Source organism: Pan paniscus, chromosome 6, assembly GCF_029289425.2.
Source record: "Pan paniscus chromosome 6, NHGRI_mPanPan1-v2.0_pri, whole genome shotgun sequence".
Lineage (NCBI taxonomy): Eukaryota > Metazoa > Chordata > Mammalia > Primates > Hominidae > Pan > Pan paniscus.
Window position 1 is genome coordinate 195,129,896 of NC_073255.2, and position 19,364 is coordinate 195,149,259.

Genomic DNA, 19,364 nt, shown 5'->3' on the forward strand with positions numbered 1-19,364 from the left:
TATTTTGAACTAAATAAAAATGACAGCACAGTTTATCAAAAATTTGTGAGATGCATAAAAGGAAAGCAAGAATGATGGAAAGGCCAAACATGGTGGCTCACACTGGTAATCTCAGAACGTTAGGAGGCCACAAGAGGCTTGTTTGAGCCCAGGAGTTCAAGGACAGCTTGGGCAAACATAGTGAGACCACATCTCTGCAAAAAAATTTTTTTCATCAGCTGTGCATGGTGGCACACTTCTGTAGTTCTAGCTACTTGGGAGGCTGAGATGGGAGAATCACTGGAGCCTGGGAGGTTAAAGCTGTGATCGTGCCACTACACTCCAGCCTGGGTGACGAAGCAAGACTCCATCTCAAAACAAAAAACAAAACAAAATAAAAACTGATGGGAAGAAAAAGGACAAAAAGATAAATAGAAAAAAAAAGTTTTTTAATGCGGAATGAAGCAGTGCTTACAGGAAAATTTATAGCATTGAAAGTACATATTAGAAAAGAAGAAAAATCTAAAATCAATCATCTAAACTTCTACCTTCAGAAAACAGAAAAAGAAGAGCAAATTAAATCCTAAGTAAGAAAAACAGAAACAGTAAAATCTAGAGCATAAATTAATATACTTGAAAATAAGAAATCAACAGAAAAAATAAACGAAACCAAAAGCTAGTTCTCTGAAAATATCAGTAAAAATTGATAAACCTCTAGCCAGGCTAACTAAGCTCTTCAGCTTCCAGAGTAGCTGGGATTACAGAAGCCTGCCACCACACCCAGCTAATTATTTTATTTTTATTTTTTATTTTTATTTATTTTTTTCAAGACGGACTCTTGCTCTGTTGCCCAGGCTAGAGTGCAGTGGCGCAATCTCAGCTCACTGCAACCTCCACCTCCCAGGTTCAAGCAATTCTTCTGCTTCAGCCTCCCAAGTAGCTGGAATTACAGGCACCTGCCACCATGCCCAGCTAATTTTTGTAATTTTTAATAGAGACAGGGTTTCACCACGTTGGCCAGGCTGGTCTTGAACTCCCGACCTCAGGTGATCCACCCACCTCGGCCTCCCAAAGTGCTCGGATTACAGGCCTAATTTTTGTATTTTTAGTAGAGACAGGGTTTTACCATGTTGGCCAGGCTGGTCTCAAACTCCTAGCCTCCTGAGATCCGCCTGCCTTGGCCTCCCAAAGTGCTGGGACTATAGGCATGAGTCACTGTGCCCAGCCTAATTTTTGTATTTTTAGTAGAGATGGGGTTTTACCATGTTGGCCAGGCTGGTCTCGAACTCCTGGATTACAGGCGTGAGTTACCGCGCCCAGCCTACAAACCAAATTTTCTAGTGAAGTGAGCATTAAGTGTATTGTGTCTATAGAACAAGCCAACAGTCTATAAAAAGCCACGCTTTGGAAGTTTATTCACAAATTAGGAGTTTCTGATTTGGAAAACCTTTCTCCAGAGGAAGTAGCTACGGAGAGTGGTTTGTTTCCCCGGCAAAGGTGAATTTCCTAGTGCAGAGCTTTACAACGCTTCACCTATTTAGCTCATAAAATAGCAAGAAAAAATTCTTTGTGGTTGATCTAAAAGTCAAACACAACTCAAAACCGAGTCTATAGTAAAATGCAGAGCATACCAAACAGCACACAGCAGCAAAAGCACCCAGCTGCAAAGCAGCCCTACGAATACACTGGTAGCCTGCAGGCTGTGCGTAGCAATGGGCTGTCCAGCAAGGGGGAAATTATACACATCTCAGAGGCTCTGGAGGGACCGCACATCCCCATGTGGGTATTTGTCCGCTAGGTGTCTATCCTTGGGAAACGCCCATGGTTTCAAAAATGCAGCAACCACCAAAAATAATGTCTGATTTTAAAACCAAATAAAGTAAGTTTGTATGCCCTCACTTTTCTACAGTAGAATTTTGCAAATGACAGTTTTGTTTTGTTTTTGAAGACAGAATTAGTAAGTAAATTAAACGTAAGCTAAAGGTCTTTGCCAACAGAAACATTTCTCTCCTTACAGTCCCCAGTCTCCTAACCACCTGGGTGTAAGTAGCAGAAATGAAAACACAACCTCATGCAGATCCAAAGAAGAATGAGCAGTTTTAGATGATCACATCTGGTGAATATCTCTGCTTTACCTTTCAATGCTATCCTCTTCCAAAGTAATTTCCATGAATGTCTTTAGTTTTCTGTGAACAGTGGCTGCAACCTCCCTCACTTTTGAGCTTTTATGTTTACCTGGGAAAATTATATTAAAAGACAGAAAAGACTTTAACATCACTACACAAAGACAAACACTCTGGTACACATGTGGTACAACTTCCCTAAGCTGGGCCTCCCTATCCTTCCCTTTGAGGTAACCTACATACTGACCCGAGGAATAGTAATTCTTCCTTCTTTAGGGATGTTGTAAAGATCAAACAAACGTTTACTGGGAAGAAGACTTCAAATGGACCTCACCCCATGAAGCCACGAGAGGAAGGATTATGTCCATGCCAGCAAACCAATCCTGTTTCAGTCCTTCCCCGTTTAACTATCGCAGGTAGTTAAGGATGTATTAAGGGCAAGGCACCTGGCAGCATCCAACATCCATCCTCAACATCCTCCTGGTGGTGATCTCAATGCAGGGGAGTCCCTGAGGGAAGTCTTTTCTTATGGCCAACCTGGGTCAAACTAGTTAAGGAGTATTCTTATCAATCTGCAGATATCCTATCCATTTAGGCTTACAGGGAGAGTTTGTTTCAATAGAAGCACTCCCTATCTACAATGTATCATCTCTGAAAATAATTTCAACGTTAGTAAAACTGAGCAAATAATACAGAAAGGTAAAGGCAGTCACCCTGCAGGGATGTTACTACTTTTTATACTGAGCTGAGCATCTTATACATATCTCCAATTATTTTCCCAGTACTATTTGAACTGGTTGGGATATTCAGAATAGGCAAGGCTAAGGCTTACGAGAAATAGTAGATAGGTCAAATATTAACACCAAAATATCCGTCATCAACCAAAATAAATTCAGATTTTAAGATACAGGTAACACATCAAATCAACAGAAATTCAATGCCGAGGCACAGAGAGGAACACTTAAATGGACCTAGTGGCAACAGGTGAAAATGAACAGGACCTCCACCACTGAAGAGTGAGCAAGCTGATATAAAAACAGATGCAGGGTGGGCTAAGGAGAGGAAGCCCAGGTGGACAGCACTGTGTCCAGCACATGAGAAGGCAGGGAGTGGAAAGGCTGGGGGACACCTGAGCTGGCCAGGAGTAGCCGAGTGCACGGGCTGATCCCCAGAATCCCATGACAGCACCTGTGAGGTGCACCAGCCACCTTCCAGATGACGGAGGGGAATGTAACCAACCTGCATTAATAACCAGGATAATATGCACAGCAGCCGTGAGGCACACAATGCCTTCAATATCATTAGAAGCCACACATGCCTTTAATTCATCCAAAAATGACCTGCAAAAAAATCAACAATCATCAAAATTACTGTATCATATAGACCCTAATACATTATAGCAGAAGAAGTACAGCCAAGGTTCAACCACAACCACAAACCCCAGTTTGCAGGGGACATGGGAAGGTGACTGAACTCACCCCATGCTTTTCATGGAGAGTGTGCCAGATTGTACAGTGAGATATTAAAACCAGAGGATGCTGCTGGGAACAGGGATGCTGTGCTGAGTGAAAAAGGCTACTCTGTATACCCTCAATGCACACAAAAAAGATTTAATATGTTGTTGAAAGATGACTCATAGCTGCTAAAGATGGTGCTTTTAAAAGTTTTCATTGAATGTATCTGCTATTAAAATTCGACAGGTACCAGACATCTGCAAAGCAATTCCCTCTGTAACCTGTCAGCCCTGCATGCACCACAGCAAACCCTGTAATTCTGATCAAGTGACATATGGACTGGAAAATGAGTAGCAGCTGCGTATTCAACGAAAATGGCACCGGTATTTAACCTTGTCAAGTGTTTTGAAAGAACACTTGGTAAGAAGTATTTTACTAAACATTAACATTCTATATTCTTCCTGAACTGAATTTATGAGAAGCATAACTAACCAGAGACTATTTAGATGAATATTCTTTACAGAAAGTTAGAATTTTTCTCTGTGTAAGTTTAATGTAAATATTTCTAATTACTGATAAAATGGAGAAAAAATTATATGAAACATTTTTCTCATAGAAAAGAATGTAGCTTTGAAAAACTTGAGTGTAAAAGGAATAGAACAAAAGCTGCTGAGCACTTACAGCCACGATGAGCGTTTCAGGACAGTAAAGAGAAAGTGATTACCTGACCACATTCGAAGACTTTATTATTATTCCTATTAAACACCTTGAAAATGGTGGAAGATCCGAAAGATGCTCTGGAGGGGTAAGCTCTTCTACGCCAGAAACCTAAAAAAGTTCCACATCAGCAAGTTGTAAACAGAGACTAGGCTACTTGCTTGTAAATTACATTGCTTTGGGTTTTCTTCAACACCTAAGAAAAACTTTCTAGAAATTCAAAAGAATTATTTTTATTAACTGTTGAAATGTCTACAATAATTATGAATAATCTATTATTATAAACATAAGTGTGCTGGGCGTGGTGGTTCACACCTGTAATCCCAGCGCTCTGGGAGGCTGAGGCAAGAGGATTGCTTGAGGTCAAGAGTTCAAGATCAGGCTAGTCAACATGACAAGACCCTGCCTCTCTAACAAAATTTTAAAATTAGCTGGGCATGGTGGTGCATACCTGTAGTCCCAGCTACTTGGGAGACTGAGGCAGGAGGATCACTTCAGCCCAGGAATTTGAGGCTGTAGTGAGCCATGTATCATGGCACTCCAGCCTGGGTGACAGAGCCAGATCCTGTCTCAATATGACAAAAAAAAAAAAAAAAGATAAACGAAAGTGTTTATTCAGTGAGACAAAAATAAAGAAAAACAGACATATTACTCAATGAGTCTTTCATCAAAAAGTCTTTATCTTGTTATCATCTACTGCAAATAATGTGCTTTTATGCTAAATAAATTTAACATTGTACTCCTGTCTAAATCGGCGTTTCTCAATCTCAGCACTACTGACCTGACCAGCTCGTTCTTTGGGGGATTGGGAGGCTGTGCTAGGTGCTGTTGGAGGCTGAACAGCATCCCTGGCCTCCACCCACTCAATGCCTGGGGCACGTTGCCCACCCCCTCACCCAGTTGTGCCAAACAAACATGTTCCTACACATCACAGTGCCCCCTGCAGGGCAGAAGCCCACAGTGAAGTACTGCGAGTTTAGAGCCACGAGGGCACCTGCCCGGACCTGTGCTCTTAATTATCAGCCTTGTGAGCTTCGATGAGCCTTTCACCACGAATTCCACATGCTCCTCAGAAAGTCCAAGTGCAGAATTCCTGCTCCAGGTGGAAACTTATGCCTTGGTTTTCCACCTGTAATAGCGAGACATGAATATGCCTATCCTACCCCTGTATCTCTCCACCACTGTATCTCTCCACCACTGTGTTAGGCCCGATTCTTGGCTATCTTAGGAGATTTCATTTAGGCATGACTAAACAACACTGCTTTTTTTTTTTTTTTTAAGAGACATAGTCTCACTCTGTTGCCTAGGCTGGAGTGCAGTGGCACAATCACAAATCATAGCTCACTGCAGCCTTGAACTCCTGCCTCAGTCTCCCGAGCAGCCAAAACTACAGGCATGTACCACCATGCCCAGCTAATTTTTAAATATTTTTTAAAAGAGGCAGGGTCTCACCATGTTGCCTAGGTTGGCCTCGAACTCCTGGCCTCAAGCAATCCTCCTGCCTAGGCCTCCCAAAGTGTTGGGATTATGGTGTGAGCTACCGTGCCTGGCCTAGACAGCACTTCCAATAAGTCTTCCCACACTTCCTCTGCCAGGATTATAATACAAATTTGAATATTTAAGTCAATCATCACTATACATCAAATAGCACTGTTTCTCATTAAAATACTTTACATCTTAAAGTGATTGTTGTAAATGCATTTCTTAAACAGTGAGACAAAAGACTACTGACAGATTAAAATAAAAATAATAACAACAGCATAAGGGATAGGAGAACACAACTGGAGATTCCTACCATGCAATGGACAAGCATAATTTCTGAAGGTACTGAGATAAGTTAAACATGCGTGCTGAGATCTCTAGAGAAATCACTAAAAAAAAAAAAATTACACAAAAGATAATATAAAGTCAACAGAGATAAAATGGCGTAGTAAAAACACTTAATTCATCATAAAAGTGACAGGAAAGAAAAAAAAACAGAAAGACTAACAGAACAGACAGACTGATAGAAAAGAAACTTAACATTAACTTAAACCCAAACCTATCAATAAATTCATTAAAGTCAAATGGACTAAAAAAAAAAAAAAAAAGAATGGACTAGAACCACGCCAAATAAAAGTCAGAGGCTGTTGGACGAGATTTTTTAAACCCATGTGGGGGTGGGGTTTTAAAAGATACGCTATGCAAACACAAAGCACAAGAAAGCTGGTTTGGCTGTGAAAATATCAAAGTAGACTTCATGAGGAGTCAGAGCCAGAGATACTCCACAATAATAGGAGTCAATTCATCAAAAAGAAAAAGCTCCCAAATACAAGAAAATACATGAAAAGAAAATTGACAGAACAAATGAAAAAAGAGACAAACCCACAGTCACATATAAAATAAGTAGACAAAATCCATAAGGAAATACAACAGCTGTCAGCAAACTTTTTCTGTAAAGTAACAAAATAGTAAATATTTAAATAATATAGTAAATATTTTCACCTTTGTGGGCAGAGTTGCAATGGTCTCTATCATAATTACTCAACTCTGCACAAAAGTAGCCAGAAAAAACACAGCAAATGGGCACAGCTATGTTCCAATAAGACTTTACTGATAAAAAACAGATGGTGAGCCAGATGTGACTCACAGGTCAAACATTTTTTTAATCATTTTTAGCTACATAGCTCACCGGAATAAATAAATCCTAGTTTTTATTCTATTGTGTAATCTGGTAATTACTTTCCAAACCAAAATGATCTCCCTTCAAGCTTTAAGGAAGGCCTTAAATTCTATTTGATGTTTTAGAATTTAGTTAACATCTTTTTATTAGTCATGATTTTATATTACAAAATTTATGATTCACGTAAATATTAAAAATGCATATAATTCAATGACCTTCCCTGTCAGATTTTATCTTTTCATACAGAGAAGGTTTTTTCTCTATATGAAAACATGATTTTTTACTATTTTCTTAAGAGGTAAAGAGGAAAACAACACCCTGAATATTCCATGTGGGAAAACACCACTTTTTGTTTTGGCTTGAATTATCATCCTGATTATAACATCCTTTAACCAAATAGACTAATAACTTCTGTATTAATAATCATCTTCAATTCATCTACAGCTACTGGTAGGAAAATAAGATAGTCAGTAATAATGAATAAATTGTCTGTTTAAACTGATATTAGCTACATTTTTTTTTCTTTGAGATGGAGTCTCGCCCTGTTGCCCAGGCTGGAGTCCAATGGCGTGATCTCAGCTCACTGCAACCTCCGCCTCCCGGGTTCAAGACTGCCTCAGCCTCCGAGCAGCTGGGATTACAGGTGCGTGCCATCATGCCCAGCTAATTTTTTGTATCTTTAGTAGAGACAGAGTTTCATCATGTTGGCCAGGCTGGTCTCAAACTCCTGACCTCATGATCCACCTGCCTCCACCTCCCAAAGTGCTGGGATTACAGGCATGAGCCACTGCACCCAGTCTAAACTGACATTAGAAGGTTGAATATCCTAGCTTAGAAATGAAAAAAAGGTGGGGGAGGCTAATAATATAACATGCAAAGATATGTGAACTATTCCACAAAAGCAGTCCTAGAGTAGTCTTGTATTCTGCTCACCACTGATTACAACTACTTCTATCCTTTTAGGAGGGAAAATAACCTTAAGAAACTTATCAACTCATTTAAATCTCCTGAATGTAGCATAAAAGCATGTTCAAATGTAAGGACTATATTTCTGTTTTAATCAAGAGTGATAATATCCTTGGTATATGTTTCACAATAGTCACGAGTCTAAAATACTAACTAGCTATCAAACTCTGAGGTGTAGCTGCTAGGAAAGTGCACCACTCACTCAAGTTTGAAAATTCTTAAAAAATACTTTGAGAAATGTAGAGAATGTACTGCTAGTAGAAACACCATCGTGTGTCATCAATAAGAGGCACAGCAGTTTCAGGATTAAAGCACTTCACCTTCCGTAGCTGGTGACTTATCTCAACCACAGGCCCAGCGATCAGAGTAGAAAGTACACCCCGGTGCACAGGGGTGTCTGTGTGCCGAGACTGAACAGCAGTAATGAACTCATGAAGAGGCCTCTGAACAGAATAAAGCAGCTACAAGAAAACACATACGTCACTTTTAATGACTAAAAACCATGGTTTTGAAAAAAACAAAAAAACACTTTAAAATAAGTATTCTTACTATCCTCCCCCAGGACTCAAGGAGTCACTGATCTTGTTTGCCTGCTACCAGTGCCCACTACATTTCACTCCCAGGCTGACTCAAACCTCCTATGCACCACGGCCAGAAGATGATAGACGGGACCAAAGCCCACTGGAAACTGCCCTGATGATATTCTTTCCCCAAAGCCAAGAAAAACCCTCAGGAATAAGGAGGGAGAGAGGCAAAACATCAATACATTAAAATAAGGCATCAGCTATGAGGCAAGGTATTCTGACTAAAGCTACACAGGTCTGATGGGAAACCTAAAGGTTTTGGCACAAATTACATAAAAGATCACAGACACTTGAAACAAATTCATCAAAAACAGGAACATTTCAAATTAACTCAAATTGAACTAGACTAGAAAAAGTATGGCCAACAACCTTCAATGACCTCTATCAGCACAGGACACTGAGTCTTCAATATTTCATAAATAGCTTCCCATTTAAGCATTTTTTAAAGTCTTCATTAAAAAATAATAGCTCATTGATATTTTTAAGCTACTACCTAGAAAAAGTAATGGCTCTCTCTGATAACAACATCATGTGGCACGAGAACTGACATGACATTGTTTTTAGGATGAAGCAAATCTGGCAGACAGGTTTTTATATGAAGTGCTTATACAACATTCTCACTTCACATCAGCTTTCAACCAGCAAAGGGAAGCCACGGGCCCCTTCAAGGTCTGTGACTCTCGTTTCCAACCTGGAGAAGGTTAACATAGGACAGGGAGGTAACTCATGACAGAAATTAGCATTTCACCTGGCAAGATGTCTGTCACTCTACAAGTATCAAAATTAGCATCTTTCAAAAGAAAGGTATATTTTATTTGGAAAACTCTGTGAACTTAACAATTATGCGCTCAGAACCCAGAGCAATCAGTCCTCTGCTTCCTGTCCTGCCGTCTGGTCAACCTGAACTCTTGGGATCCTGTTCTAAGACCATTGGGTAGAATCTAACAGCTGGAGCTCCCGCCCTTCCTGCCTCCAGCCCATGCACAGGGGTCACCATCTCCCTCTCAGTGTATCCACCACGGGGGACTCCCACACGGACTCCATCTCTCTCAGTGCACCTCGCCAGCAGGGACCTCCCACACAACACTGCACGTCACCCGAGCGTGAACAGCACAGCCAGGGCTGACGCATCTGTGTAGGTGTACCCAGCCCTGAAAAGCCCATCTAGCGAACCCCGTCCTGGGGAGGTCTGAGTACCCGCAGGCCTTCTTCCGGCTGCTTCCTGAAGCTCCGTGCAATACATTCCAACATTTTCTGAAATACTTTCTGGACTGTGTCCAACAGCATTGCAACTTCTTCATCTGAATCTGTTTTCTGAATCAAGGAACTTCCAGTTATCTCTTTCAGAATGTCAAGAAGTAATGAAACATAAAAAAATCCCTTCACTAGAAAGAAAATTGGAATATATCAGTTTTCTAATCACACAAGTTTGTTGAAATCATTACACATTTCTCACTTAACAATGTATAAAATGGTAACAAAAAAGAGATTATTACACTTTGGTATTTGGTGAGCCAATACCAAAAGCCAGGTTGATCAGGTTAACCTAAATTCTAACCAAAATAAATAAATAAGTATGACGTTTGTCCAATTTAAGTTAAAACTGATATCTTCAATAACAGTAATAGTGTATTAGTCACTAAACTAAAAATTGTGTTCACTGCACATGTGAACATACAGAAGTTCAGCAGTGTGGCTCCCTCAACACCTGAATTAGAGAACAGTGTTGTTGGTTCTGTCTTATTTTTAAGAGAACAGATACAACTATACAATGAAACTGGCTACACTGGAGATCTAGAATTCTAATTATAATTAGCTCCTCCAAAAAGTAAAATTTTTAAATAATAAAAGTAGATTTGGTCCTTACGGGAAAATAATTCCTAAATGATAAGTGAAGTTTAAAAAATAAATAATTTTGACTGTTGCAATCATTAAGCTTAAGTATAAAATGCTGTTTTCACAACAGAAGTGAATTATAAAGAATTAAACAGGCTAGGTATGGTGGCTCACGCCTGTAATCCCAGCACCTTGAAAGGCCAAGGTGGGTGGATCACTTGAGTTTGAGACCAGCCTGGCCAAGACGGTGAAACCTCACCTCTACTAAAAATACAAAAATTAGCCAGGCACAGTGGTGGGCACCTGTAATCCCAGCTACTCGGGAGGCTGAGGCATGAGAATTGCTTGAACCTAGAGGTGGAGGTTGCAGTGAGCCAAGGTCGCACCACTGCATTCCACTCCAGCCTGGGCAACAGAGAAAGACTTGGTCTCAAAAAAAAAATTAAAAAAAAAATAATAATAATTAAACAAAAAAGCTGAAGCAAATAATATTGGTCTATTTAATATTTACTCTTAAACTTTAGATCTGTTAAACAAATGATGGATGATTTTGCTTATAATTAAAGATTAACTAAGACACTGCCCAGTATCCTGGCTCCAGTGTTCTCCTAGCATCTACTTCAGTTGCAACGTCATGAAGACAGATACACTGGGGGTGTCCACACACACAGACCCCTCTGGAATCTGCCATGAAGATATTTAAGGCTATGGGAAAGAGACTACAGATGGATCCACTAGAAATTGGACTACCAACTTAATCTAATTTTCAAAACTTAATGTTGAATTTACTAAATGTTATCATTTTCAATCTCTTCTAGCAAATAACTAGGCTTAAAGAAATGTCAACATCAAATGTTGAGGCTTTTACAGATCTCAGTGAGAATCAAATGCAGCACTGGGATATTGGGATACTACTTAAAAACCATCCGGAAACAGGTTTACACAGCAGTCAGCTACACCACAGAAGCGGCTGGGGGGGAGGCTGGCCGTTAGGGGTTAGGGAGTAGGGGCTAGGAGCTAGGGGCTAGGGGCTAGGGGTCAGGGGCCAGGGACCAGGGTCCCAGCTCAGCAGTACTCTTCTTTACCAGACTGTGATCAGAAGGCCAAGGAGATATGGAATGACCCCAGCTGCACTCCCCCTGGCCCCACACCCTTTCCCGTCATCATCTGATGTGATTCAAGGGCTGTCCTCTCACTCACTGTTGCCATGGGTCACCCTGTGCTAACCCTTTCCCTGTGGTAACAGCAACTTCCGGGGGTCCTGGTGGGGTACCACCCAATAATGCCTGACTCACGCCCCCATCCACAGGAGCACATGACCAGAGCAGAGCAAAAAGGTGATGGTTTCCCACACAGATGCCAGGAAACAGCCACTAGCCCAATCCACAGGGAAAGTCAGCCTGGCAACGAAGCTGACCACAAGGACAGGCAGAATCCCAAGGACCCTGTCACAAACTCTGGATGTAGTCATGTCTGACACAGAAACACCTCTGAATTTCCGGGCTGCACCACCTAACAAATCCCTTTTTTGGGATATGCCAGGTTGCATTATAATCAGTCACTTAAAAGTGAGAGTTCTGAGCTACACAGTAAAGGAGGGAGGGAGGGAAGGACTGGTTCTGAGTATTTATTGCTCTAAAACAGCCCTGACTGTACCTGTTTGCATGATTCCAAGACTCCGCTGTAAGAGTTGCATCTGAAACTGATGGTCACCAAGGCCTACCATAACAACATCTTTACACACAGTCAGGTAGGTCTGTAAGAGACAGACACAGCTTAGCAACAAAGGCCATTTTAAAAAAGGGAGTAAATCCAGCCTCACAAAGCTTCTCCTATCCATGTGCTAGTTATCTTATAAAGCAGATTTTTATAAAGATGTTTTATAAAGGAATTTTCATAAAGATACATTAATTCTTGTTTTTGTAAGAAATCTAGAGACATATTTTATGTAATTCCACAAACATAATCGAACACCTCTTATATGTAATGTATAAAATTACACTGAAAGTATGCAGTTTACGCTTTGCAAAAAGATAAACTAGAAAGTTAGATAAATGTCACTGTAAGTTTTTAAGAATAACACTAATGTCTAAAATTACCACTCTAAAGTAGAAAATGAAATCCTGAAACATAACAAACTTGGTAAAGAGAAAGGTTTCTGTGTCTTAAGACTTCTAACCTGGATAATTTGCTGATAAATGACCCTATGAAGCTTCAGGTAGTCTTCTTCTTGATCTTGAATAAAAGATAAAATTTTGCTTTCTAACCAAAAGCCAGTGTCTTCCAACATGGACAAATACACCTTTCCTTCTGAGCAGAACTGTCCAAAAACAAGAAGATAAATCAGTAACAAAAAGAGCACTGTGTATCATCCTAATAGAGGGCCAGGAGCAGGCGCACCTTGTGCTGAAGATGGATGCTCAGGCGACAGTGGAGACCAAAGGCTCGCAGGGCAGCCGCTTCACTGAAGCCACGAGGCTTCCCACCCGGTGTCTGCAGAAGTGACTCCAGATCTGCCTGTAATAGAAAAAACCCAAGGGCCACATGCTGACTGACAAGGCACCACCACACCCCGTACAGCAAGAACAATGGGAAGCACCTGATCCTCAGGCGAGCTGGAAAGACCCCCGCTCTGGTGAAGCCCAGTGTCTGCTGACTCTGCACCCGGACATGAGGTGCTGGGTGGCGTGGGAAAATGTACAGCCACGTGAGCAGCCTCAGCTCACCGTCCACAGCCCTTGCCCTGCACACAGCACCACCCGTCCCCTCCCTGCCTCATGACCAGGCCCTGTCCTCCCCATCTGCCTGGCTCCACTCTGCTGGGGCTTTGCTTCTGGTATAGTCACACTTGAGGGCAGCGTAACAGGGTGTTCAGAGGGCTGGCTCCTGGAGGAGAGGAAGACATGACGGCCTCCGTGGGACAGCTGGGAGCATGATGGGTTCCCAGGAAATGCTCTCCAAACATTCCCAGAAAAAACTGCCAAGGACTGCAGGGAGTGAGTGTCCACATGAAAGGGTATGTGACACATCTCCTGCAGAGGGTGTGTTCTGAGAAACTGGGGCCATCCTCCTGAGTCCTAGCGCCCTAGCAGGTGCAACACAAATGTGAGATTTCTGAACACGTGTCAACTGGGACTTGACTCCCAACCTTGCCCTGGCCAGGCTCCATGCCTTGTACCAACTGAATGAAGTGACATGATCACTCTCAATTCTGTTCCAGCCAGAACACTTGCATAGCACTGTAAATATGAAAGCTTCACACCTTGATTTGTCACCCCCACAATCATAGGAAACCACTCAACTCTCAGGGCACAGAGTTACCTTTGATGTTTCAAGGGCTTTCAAAAGATGGTTAAGTTTCTTCCGAGGAGCAGAGAGCAAGCACTCGCGGTTCTTTGGATGAGTCAGCAGATACTCAATGTAGACCAATGCCAATTCAGGTTTGACTGGGCGTGTATCATGGATCTGCACCCTACGTTTAGAAGCTGTGTTGCTCTGAAAGAAGAGAGAGAGAAACTGAGAATGAAAACACACGTCCCTAGAAAAGCATGTAATTTCTAATACACAGTTATCCTCACTCACCTAATTTTAAGGAAACATGATGTCAACCTACCTTGGCCTGGGCATGCTCTGTGGGCAGCCAGTTGTCAACAAGCTCCAGAATGTGCCCCACCTGCCCCCAGGAGCAGAGGCAATCCAACAAAGTGCAGTAGCTCTTGTCCACAGCGCCCTCCTCCCGGCTTCTCAGCGTGGAAATCACACCACAGCTGAAAATGTCAGACGGAAAATCGGACTGAGTATTTCAACAGAGACTCCCCGACTTTGTCAAAAGGTGAGGAAAACCAAGAAGCTAAAATCTGACGGTGCATAAGCCCTTGTTATTATATTAGCACTTCCATGCTCTCCAATGCAGGAATAAATACAGTTTCCCACAATTGCTGCTCAGCTGCATCCCACCACAAGACCTGAGACCAGCTCTGGACGCTGAAGAAGCAGGGCACAGCAGCCACACAAGCCCTCATCCTTCTGTTACTGTGCCATCTGTCAGATTCTAGAGCAAGAGTTTCTACTTTTGAAGAACAATTTTTGTTTAGCATCAAAATATTCCTTTTTCTTCCATAAATATGAATAAAAATTATTTTTACTGAGATAATCACCAACATTGTAGAGCTCTAATGAAAAATATGATGAGACACAAAAGCCACAAATGTAATTAAAAATTTTCTAGTACCCACATTTGAAAACACAAAGAGAAACAGGTAAAACTAATTTCAATAACATAATCTTATTTAATCCAGTCTATCCAAAATCATTTTAACATGTAATCAGTATTTCAGACTCTTCTTTTTGCCTCAAGGCTGACTCCATATGTATTTTGTACTCACAGCACATCTCAGCTCAGATAGCCAAAGCCCAGGTGCTCAGGGCCACATGTGACCAACGGTGACCTTGTGCTCCAGAACCTCCCACACCAGGTGCTAAGAGTAACCCCAGACTTAAAGTGGAGTAACAGTTTCAGTTCCATGCAGTCTCTTCTTTCATCACGTACCAACTTAGGGCCCATTGAAAATCACATCCTGATATCTTCCCTACCACAGGGAGAGGGAAGGGCAGAAGGAAGAGGCCACAGTGAGCTGAAAGCTAAATGTTATGGTCTGCTGACATGAATTAATAATTCAGCACAACAATGGACAGGATTCCTACTTTTCTACCGTACCAAAAAACAGACCAAATACCTGAATGGAGGGACAGCAGAGGCCGGCATAAAGGACATTAGCATGAATAAAGGGATCTTGCAGCGATCATCCTAAAAGCGAAAAAAGAAAAACAAAACAAAGCATATGTAAGCACTATAAATTCTGAAAGTCTCTCTACGTAAATTCCTGATAACTTACTACCAAAATTGCTCAAGAAGAACCATGGCAGTCCTTTCCACGTTCAGAGGGAAAACTTAAACCAGTCTCATGTTTGAGGAGCAGAGAAAATTACTTGGTGAGTGTTATGGAAGTTTTATATAACATTTTACTACTTTGCAAATATTTATTAAGCACTTGCTATGTACCCAGTACCAATCTAGACCCTGGGAATATGCCAGTAAGCAGGATAAACAAAATCATATGCTGTCATGAATTGAATCTACTTTAAAAAACAACACTGATGAAATGAAAAAAAATTAACTCTATACACTTGGTATCCTGAACACAAATCTCAAAAGAATGAAATTATTCAGAGAAAATGTTATAAAACAAAATCAGAATATCTTTAGGAAGACAGTATAGTTCAAGGGAAAATGCAGCGGGGCATAGTGGCTCATGCCTCTAATCCCAACGCTTTGTGAGCCTGAGGTGAGAGGACTGCATGAGGTCAACAGTTAGAGGCTACAGTAAGCATTCACTCCAGCCTGGGCAACAGGGCATTATATCTATTAAAAAAAAAAAAAAAAAAAAAAAGGCCAGACACAGTGGCTCACCCCTGTAATCCCAGCACTTTGGGAGGCTGAGGCAGCTGGATCACCTGAGGTTAGGAGTTCGAGAGCAGCCTGATCAACATGGTGAAACCCTATCCCTACTGAAAATTCAAAATTAGCCAGGCATGGTGGCTCACGCCTGTAATCCCAGCTACTCGGAAGGCTGGGGCAGAAGAATCGCCTGAACCCAGGAGGCAGAGGCTGCAGTGAGCCGAGATTGTGCCACTGCACTCCAGCCTGGGTGACAAGAGCAAGACTCTATCTCAGAAAAAAAAAAAAAAAAAGAAGAAAAAAAAAAAAAGTAAGCTTTGAGGCTACTGAACCAAATCTAGACCCAATCAGATTCTGTAGCCCAACAGCCGACATAGCACAGAGGAGAGGAGTTAAGCTCTCAGAGTCAGTTTCTCCCTTTGCAAAACGAACACAGGACTGTTGGAAGAACCAAAGTGAACTACACCACACAGAATCCCAGTACAGTATTTAGAGTGTCCTCAGTGCTTAGTAAATTGCAGCTAAATTATTATTACTAAAACAATAAGTAAAAGGGGGTACATCCACCCTTCCTCAAGAACACTCAATAAGAGATATTCTTGGCTGGGAGAATGAGGACATGGTGAATCCTAAAAAAATAACAATAATAATAATTTTCCTGAAAATACATATGAAACAGAAACAAACCAAAATCAAAATTCGATTAGGAATTAATTTGCATTCACAGTGACCCATGCTTACCCCCAACTAACAATATGGGAAGAAAATATCTTGTTAATGGCTGGGCACGGTGGCTCACGCCTGTAATCCCAGCACTCTGGGAGGCCGAGGCAGGCGGATCATGAGGTCAGGAGATCGAGACCACCCTGGCTAACACGGTGAAACCACGTCTCTACTAAAAATACAAAAATATTAGCCACGAATGGTGGCAGGCGCCTGTAGTCCCAGCTACTCGGGAGGCTGAGGCAGGAAAATGCCGTGAACCCGGGAGGCGGGGCTTGCAGTGAGCCAAGATCACTCCACTGCACTCCAGCCTGGGCGACAGAGCGAGAAAAAAAAAAAAAAAAAAGAAAATATCTCGTTAATGTTACAAGTATACTGATAATGATGGCCAATTCCATCTGTGTGGCTCACCCATCATCTCTTTACTTAGAGAAGGAAGCAATTTTCCTTAGTGGTGGAGAGACTTCTTATAGACATACTCAGAATTTACTGAATCCCAAGACCCTCTAAGGGTTTCAAATACCCCAAGGCCACAACTGCCCTGTCTGCCAACCTACCTGGTGTCCTATACGGGCTTCTGTTCATATTCTGAAATAATGCTGGTTTCTCAGTCCCAGGTCATTATTTCAGCTTTCTTTTTTTTTTTTTTTTTTAAAAAAGAGGCAGGGTCTCACTCTGTTGCCAGGGCTGGAGTGAGTGCAGTAGTATGATCACAGTTCACTGTAGTCTCAAACTCTGGGCTCAAGCAATCCTGCCTCAGCCTCCTGTATAGCTGGGACCAAAAGGCACAGGCCATCAAGCCCAGCTAATTTTTTAAATTTTGTAGAGATGAGGTCTCACTATGTTGCCCAGGCTAGTCTCAAACTCCCAGCCTGAAGCAATCCTCCTGCTTTGGCCTCGAAAAGTGCTGGGATTACAGGTGTGAACCACCATGCCCAGCTAATGAGCTTTACCATTTACTGGTAAATTATGGTTTGGCTGTGTCTCCACCCAAATGTCCTCCTGAATTGTAGCTCCCATAATTCCCACGTGTTACGGGAGGGACACGGTGGTAGATAACTGAATCCTAGGGGTGGTTTCTCCCATACTGTTCTTATGGTAGTAAGTCTCACGAGATCTGATGGTTCTCTAAGGGGTTTCCCTTTGTGCTTGGCTCTCATTTTCTCTCTGCCTGCCACCATGTAAGACGTGCCTTTTGCCTTCCGTCATTACTGTGAGGCCTCCCCAGCCACGTGGAACTGTGAGTCCATGAAACCTCTTTTTCTTCATAAATTACCCAGTCTCAGGTGTGTCTTCATCAGCAGCATGAAAACAGACTCATACAATTTTGGCAACTAATACAATCTGCTTTCACGTCAGAGGCAGAATGAAGCTCAGAGCCTTGAAAGGGTTAGAAAAGCTACATGGTCCAAAGTCACATAAGTAGGTAGAAAAAGAGGCAAGAGTAACATTTAGGAAGAGAAATGTGGTTCATAAGACCTACGATCTTTCTATATTTAAACCACACTTTCTTCAGAGTTAAGAATATATTTGCATTTTTACATGCTGTTGGCCTATTTTTAAATTTAGTTTTGAAATATAAACTTCCTTCAGAAGTAAAAAGTCAAGGAATGAGAAGGTCCTGCATGCAAATAGAAACCACGCACAGAGAAGAGTGGTGGGGGTGGGAAGGGTTAGCTAAAGGATTCAAAATGGCAGCTAGATCAGAGGAGTAAGTTCAAAAGATCTATCCTATAACATGGTGACTCCAGTTAATAACAATACAATATATTCTTGAAAATCACCACGAGCAGATTTTAAGCGTTCTCGCCACAGAAATGGTAAGTATGTGAGGTGACACTGGCCAAATGGTAAGTATGTGAGGCTCGATTTGGCCATTCCACAATGTGTACATATTTCAAAACATCATGTTGAACACAATAAAGTATATACAATTTTTGTCAATTCAAAATAAATTTTTTTAAAAAAGAAATCACACACACAACTGTTTGCCCCAACAACACACACAACTCAAATACTTCAGGGACATATTTGCTTACTGGGTGCCTTCGGGTACCTAACTGCCCACAGAACTTGAGTACTACTGTACCTCCATGTTCACGAAATTCTTTCTTAAACCCCTGCAAATCAAATTAGATTCTGAAATAATGTCGCTGACCATCGGAGGCAGAAGAATCATGTGCTTACCCAAGACGTTTCTCTGGGTGCTGAGGATATGGAAGCAGACAGAGACACAAGATCTCCACCCTCAAGAGGGGCAACAGAAAGAAACTATACTGCAAGGTAAACACTAATCCAACCCTCTCATTTTACAGATGAGAAAACAGATCCAGGGAGGTAAACATGTTTGAGAACTTTTGTTAAATTCTAAACAAACGTAACCTTAATATACCTTGCTTACAAGTATAGTTCAAGACTTACCTTAAATACTTTCAGATACTCTGGAAGCACAGAGGCAAACTTGTTAATCGTGTAAAGTTTGGCCTCTTTATTATTTTCCATACTTCTGTCAATACTTTTCCAGAGAATCACAATGATTTCTAGTAAACCTGCCATGCATGCAACATCGTTTACTGACAGTGTTTTGTCCAGAACCTAAGATAAAAATAATTTTATTGTGAAAGAATCTAATCATAGCAACTACTAAAAGGTAACAGCATCTCAGAATTAGAGCTCTAAAGCAAAAATGTAGAGAACATCGGTCTTACTTTCACGTCTTCTACTCTCCACTTTGGAATCTTCTAGGGAGGTAAATTTATTTTTAAATGCCCACCACGATATAAATTCCAAACTGACTCTACATCCTTTAAAGAAACAGTTTACATGAAGAAAACTCCTCTAAAAAGGAAAACGTATCAACTA

General features: G+C 41.4%; 1 protein-coding gene across 5 annotated transcripts in view; it reads right to left on the reverse strand.

The window, feature by feature from the left end:
- Positions 1 to 19,364, reverse strand: part of NCAPG2 (non-SMC condensin II complex subunit G2) — a 72,329-nt gene that overhangs the window by 10,998 nt on the left and 41,967 nt on the right. For 2 of the 5 annotated variants that reach the window (XM_003816335.5, XM_008969402.5), the window contains 12 exons: positions 18,924 to 19,097; positions 15,058 to 15,128; positions 13,935 to 14,088; positions 13,643 to 13,816; positions 12,722 to 12,838; positions 12,501 to 12,641; positions 11,978 to 12,077; positions 9,683 to 9,870; positions 8,222 to 8,362; positions 4,281 to 4,384; positions 3,342 to 3,442; positions 2,115 to 2,214 (listed from right to left, as the gene is read on the reverse strand). In XM_003816335.5, coding sequence (XP_003816383.1) covers positions 2,115 to 2,214; positions 3,342 to 3,442; positions 4,281 to 4,384; positions 8,222 to 8,362; positions 9,683 to 9,870; positions 11,978 to 12,077; positions 12,501 to 12,641; positions 12,722 to 12,838; positions 13,643 to 13,816; positions 13,935 to 14,088; positions 15,058 to 15,128; positions 18,924 to 19,097 — 1,565 coding nt within the window. Of the gene's footprint in view, positions 1 to 2,110; positions 2,215 to 3,341; positions 3,443 to 4,280; positions 4,385 to 5,725; positions 8,363 to 9,682; positions 9,871 to 11,977; positions 12,078 to 12,500; positions 12,642 to 12,721; positions 12,839 to 13,642; positions 13,817 to 13,934; positions 14,089 to 15,057; positions 15,129 to 18,923; positions 19,098 to 19,364 lie in introns of those variants that run through there. The other 3 variants (XM_034965371.3, XM_034965372.1, XR_010112671.1) reach the window with 3 other exon arrangements.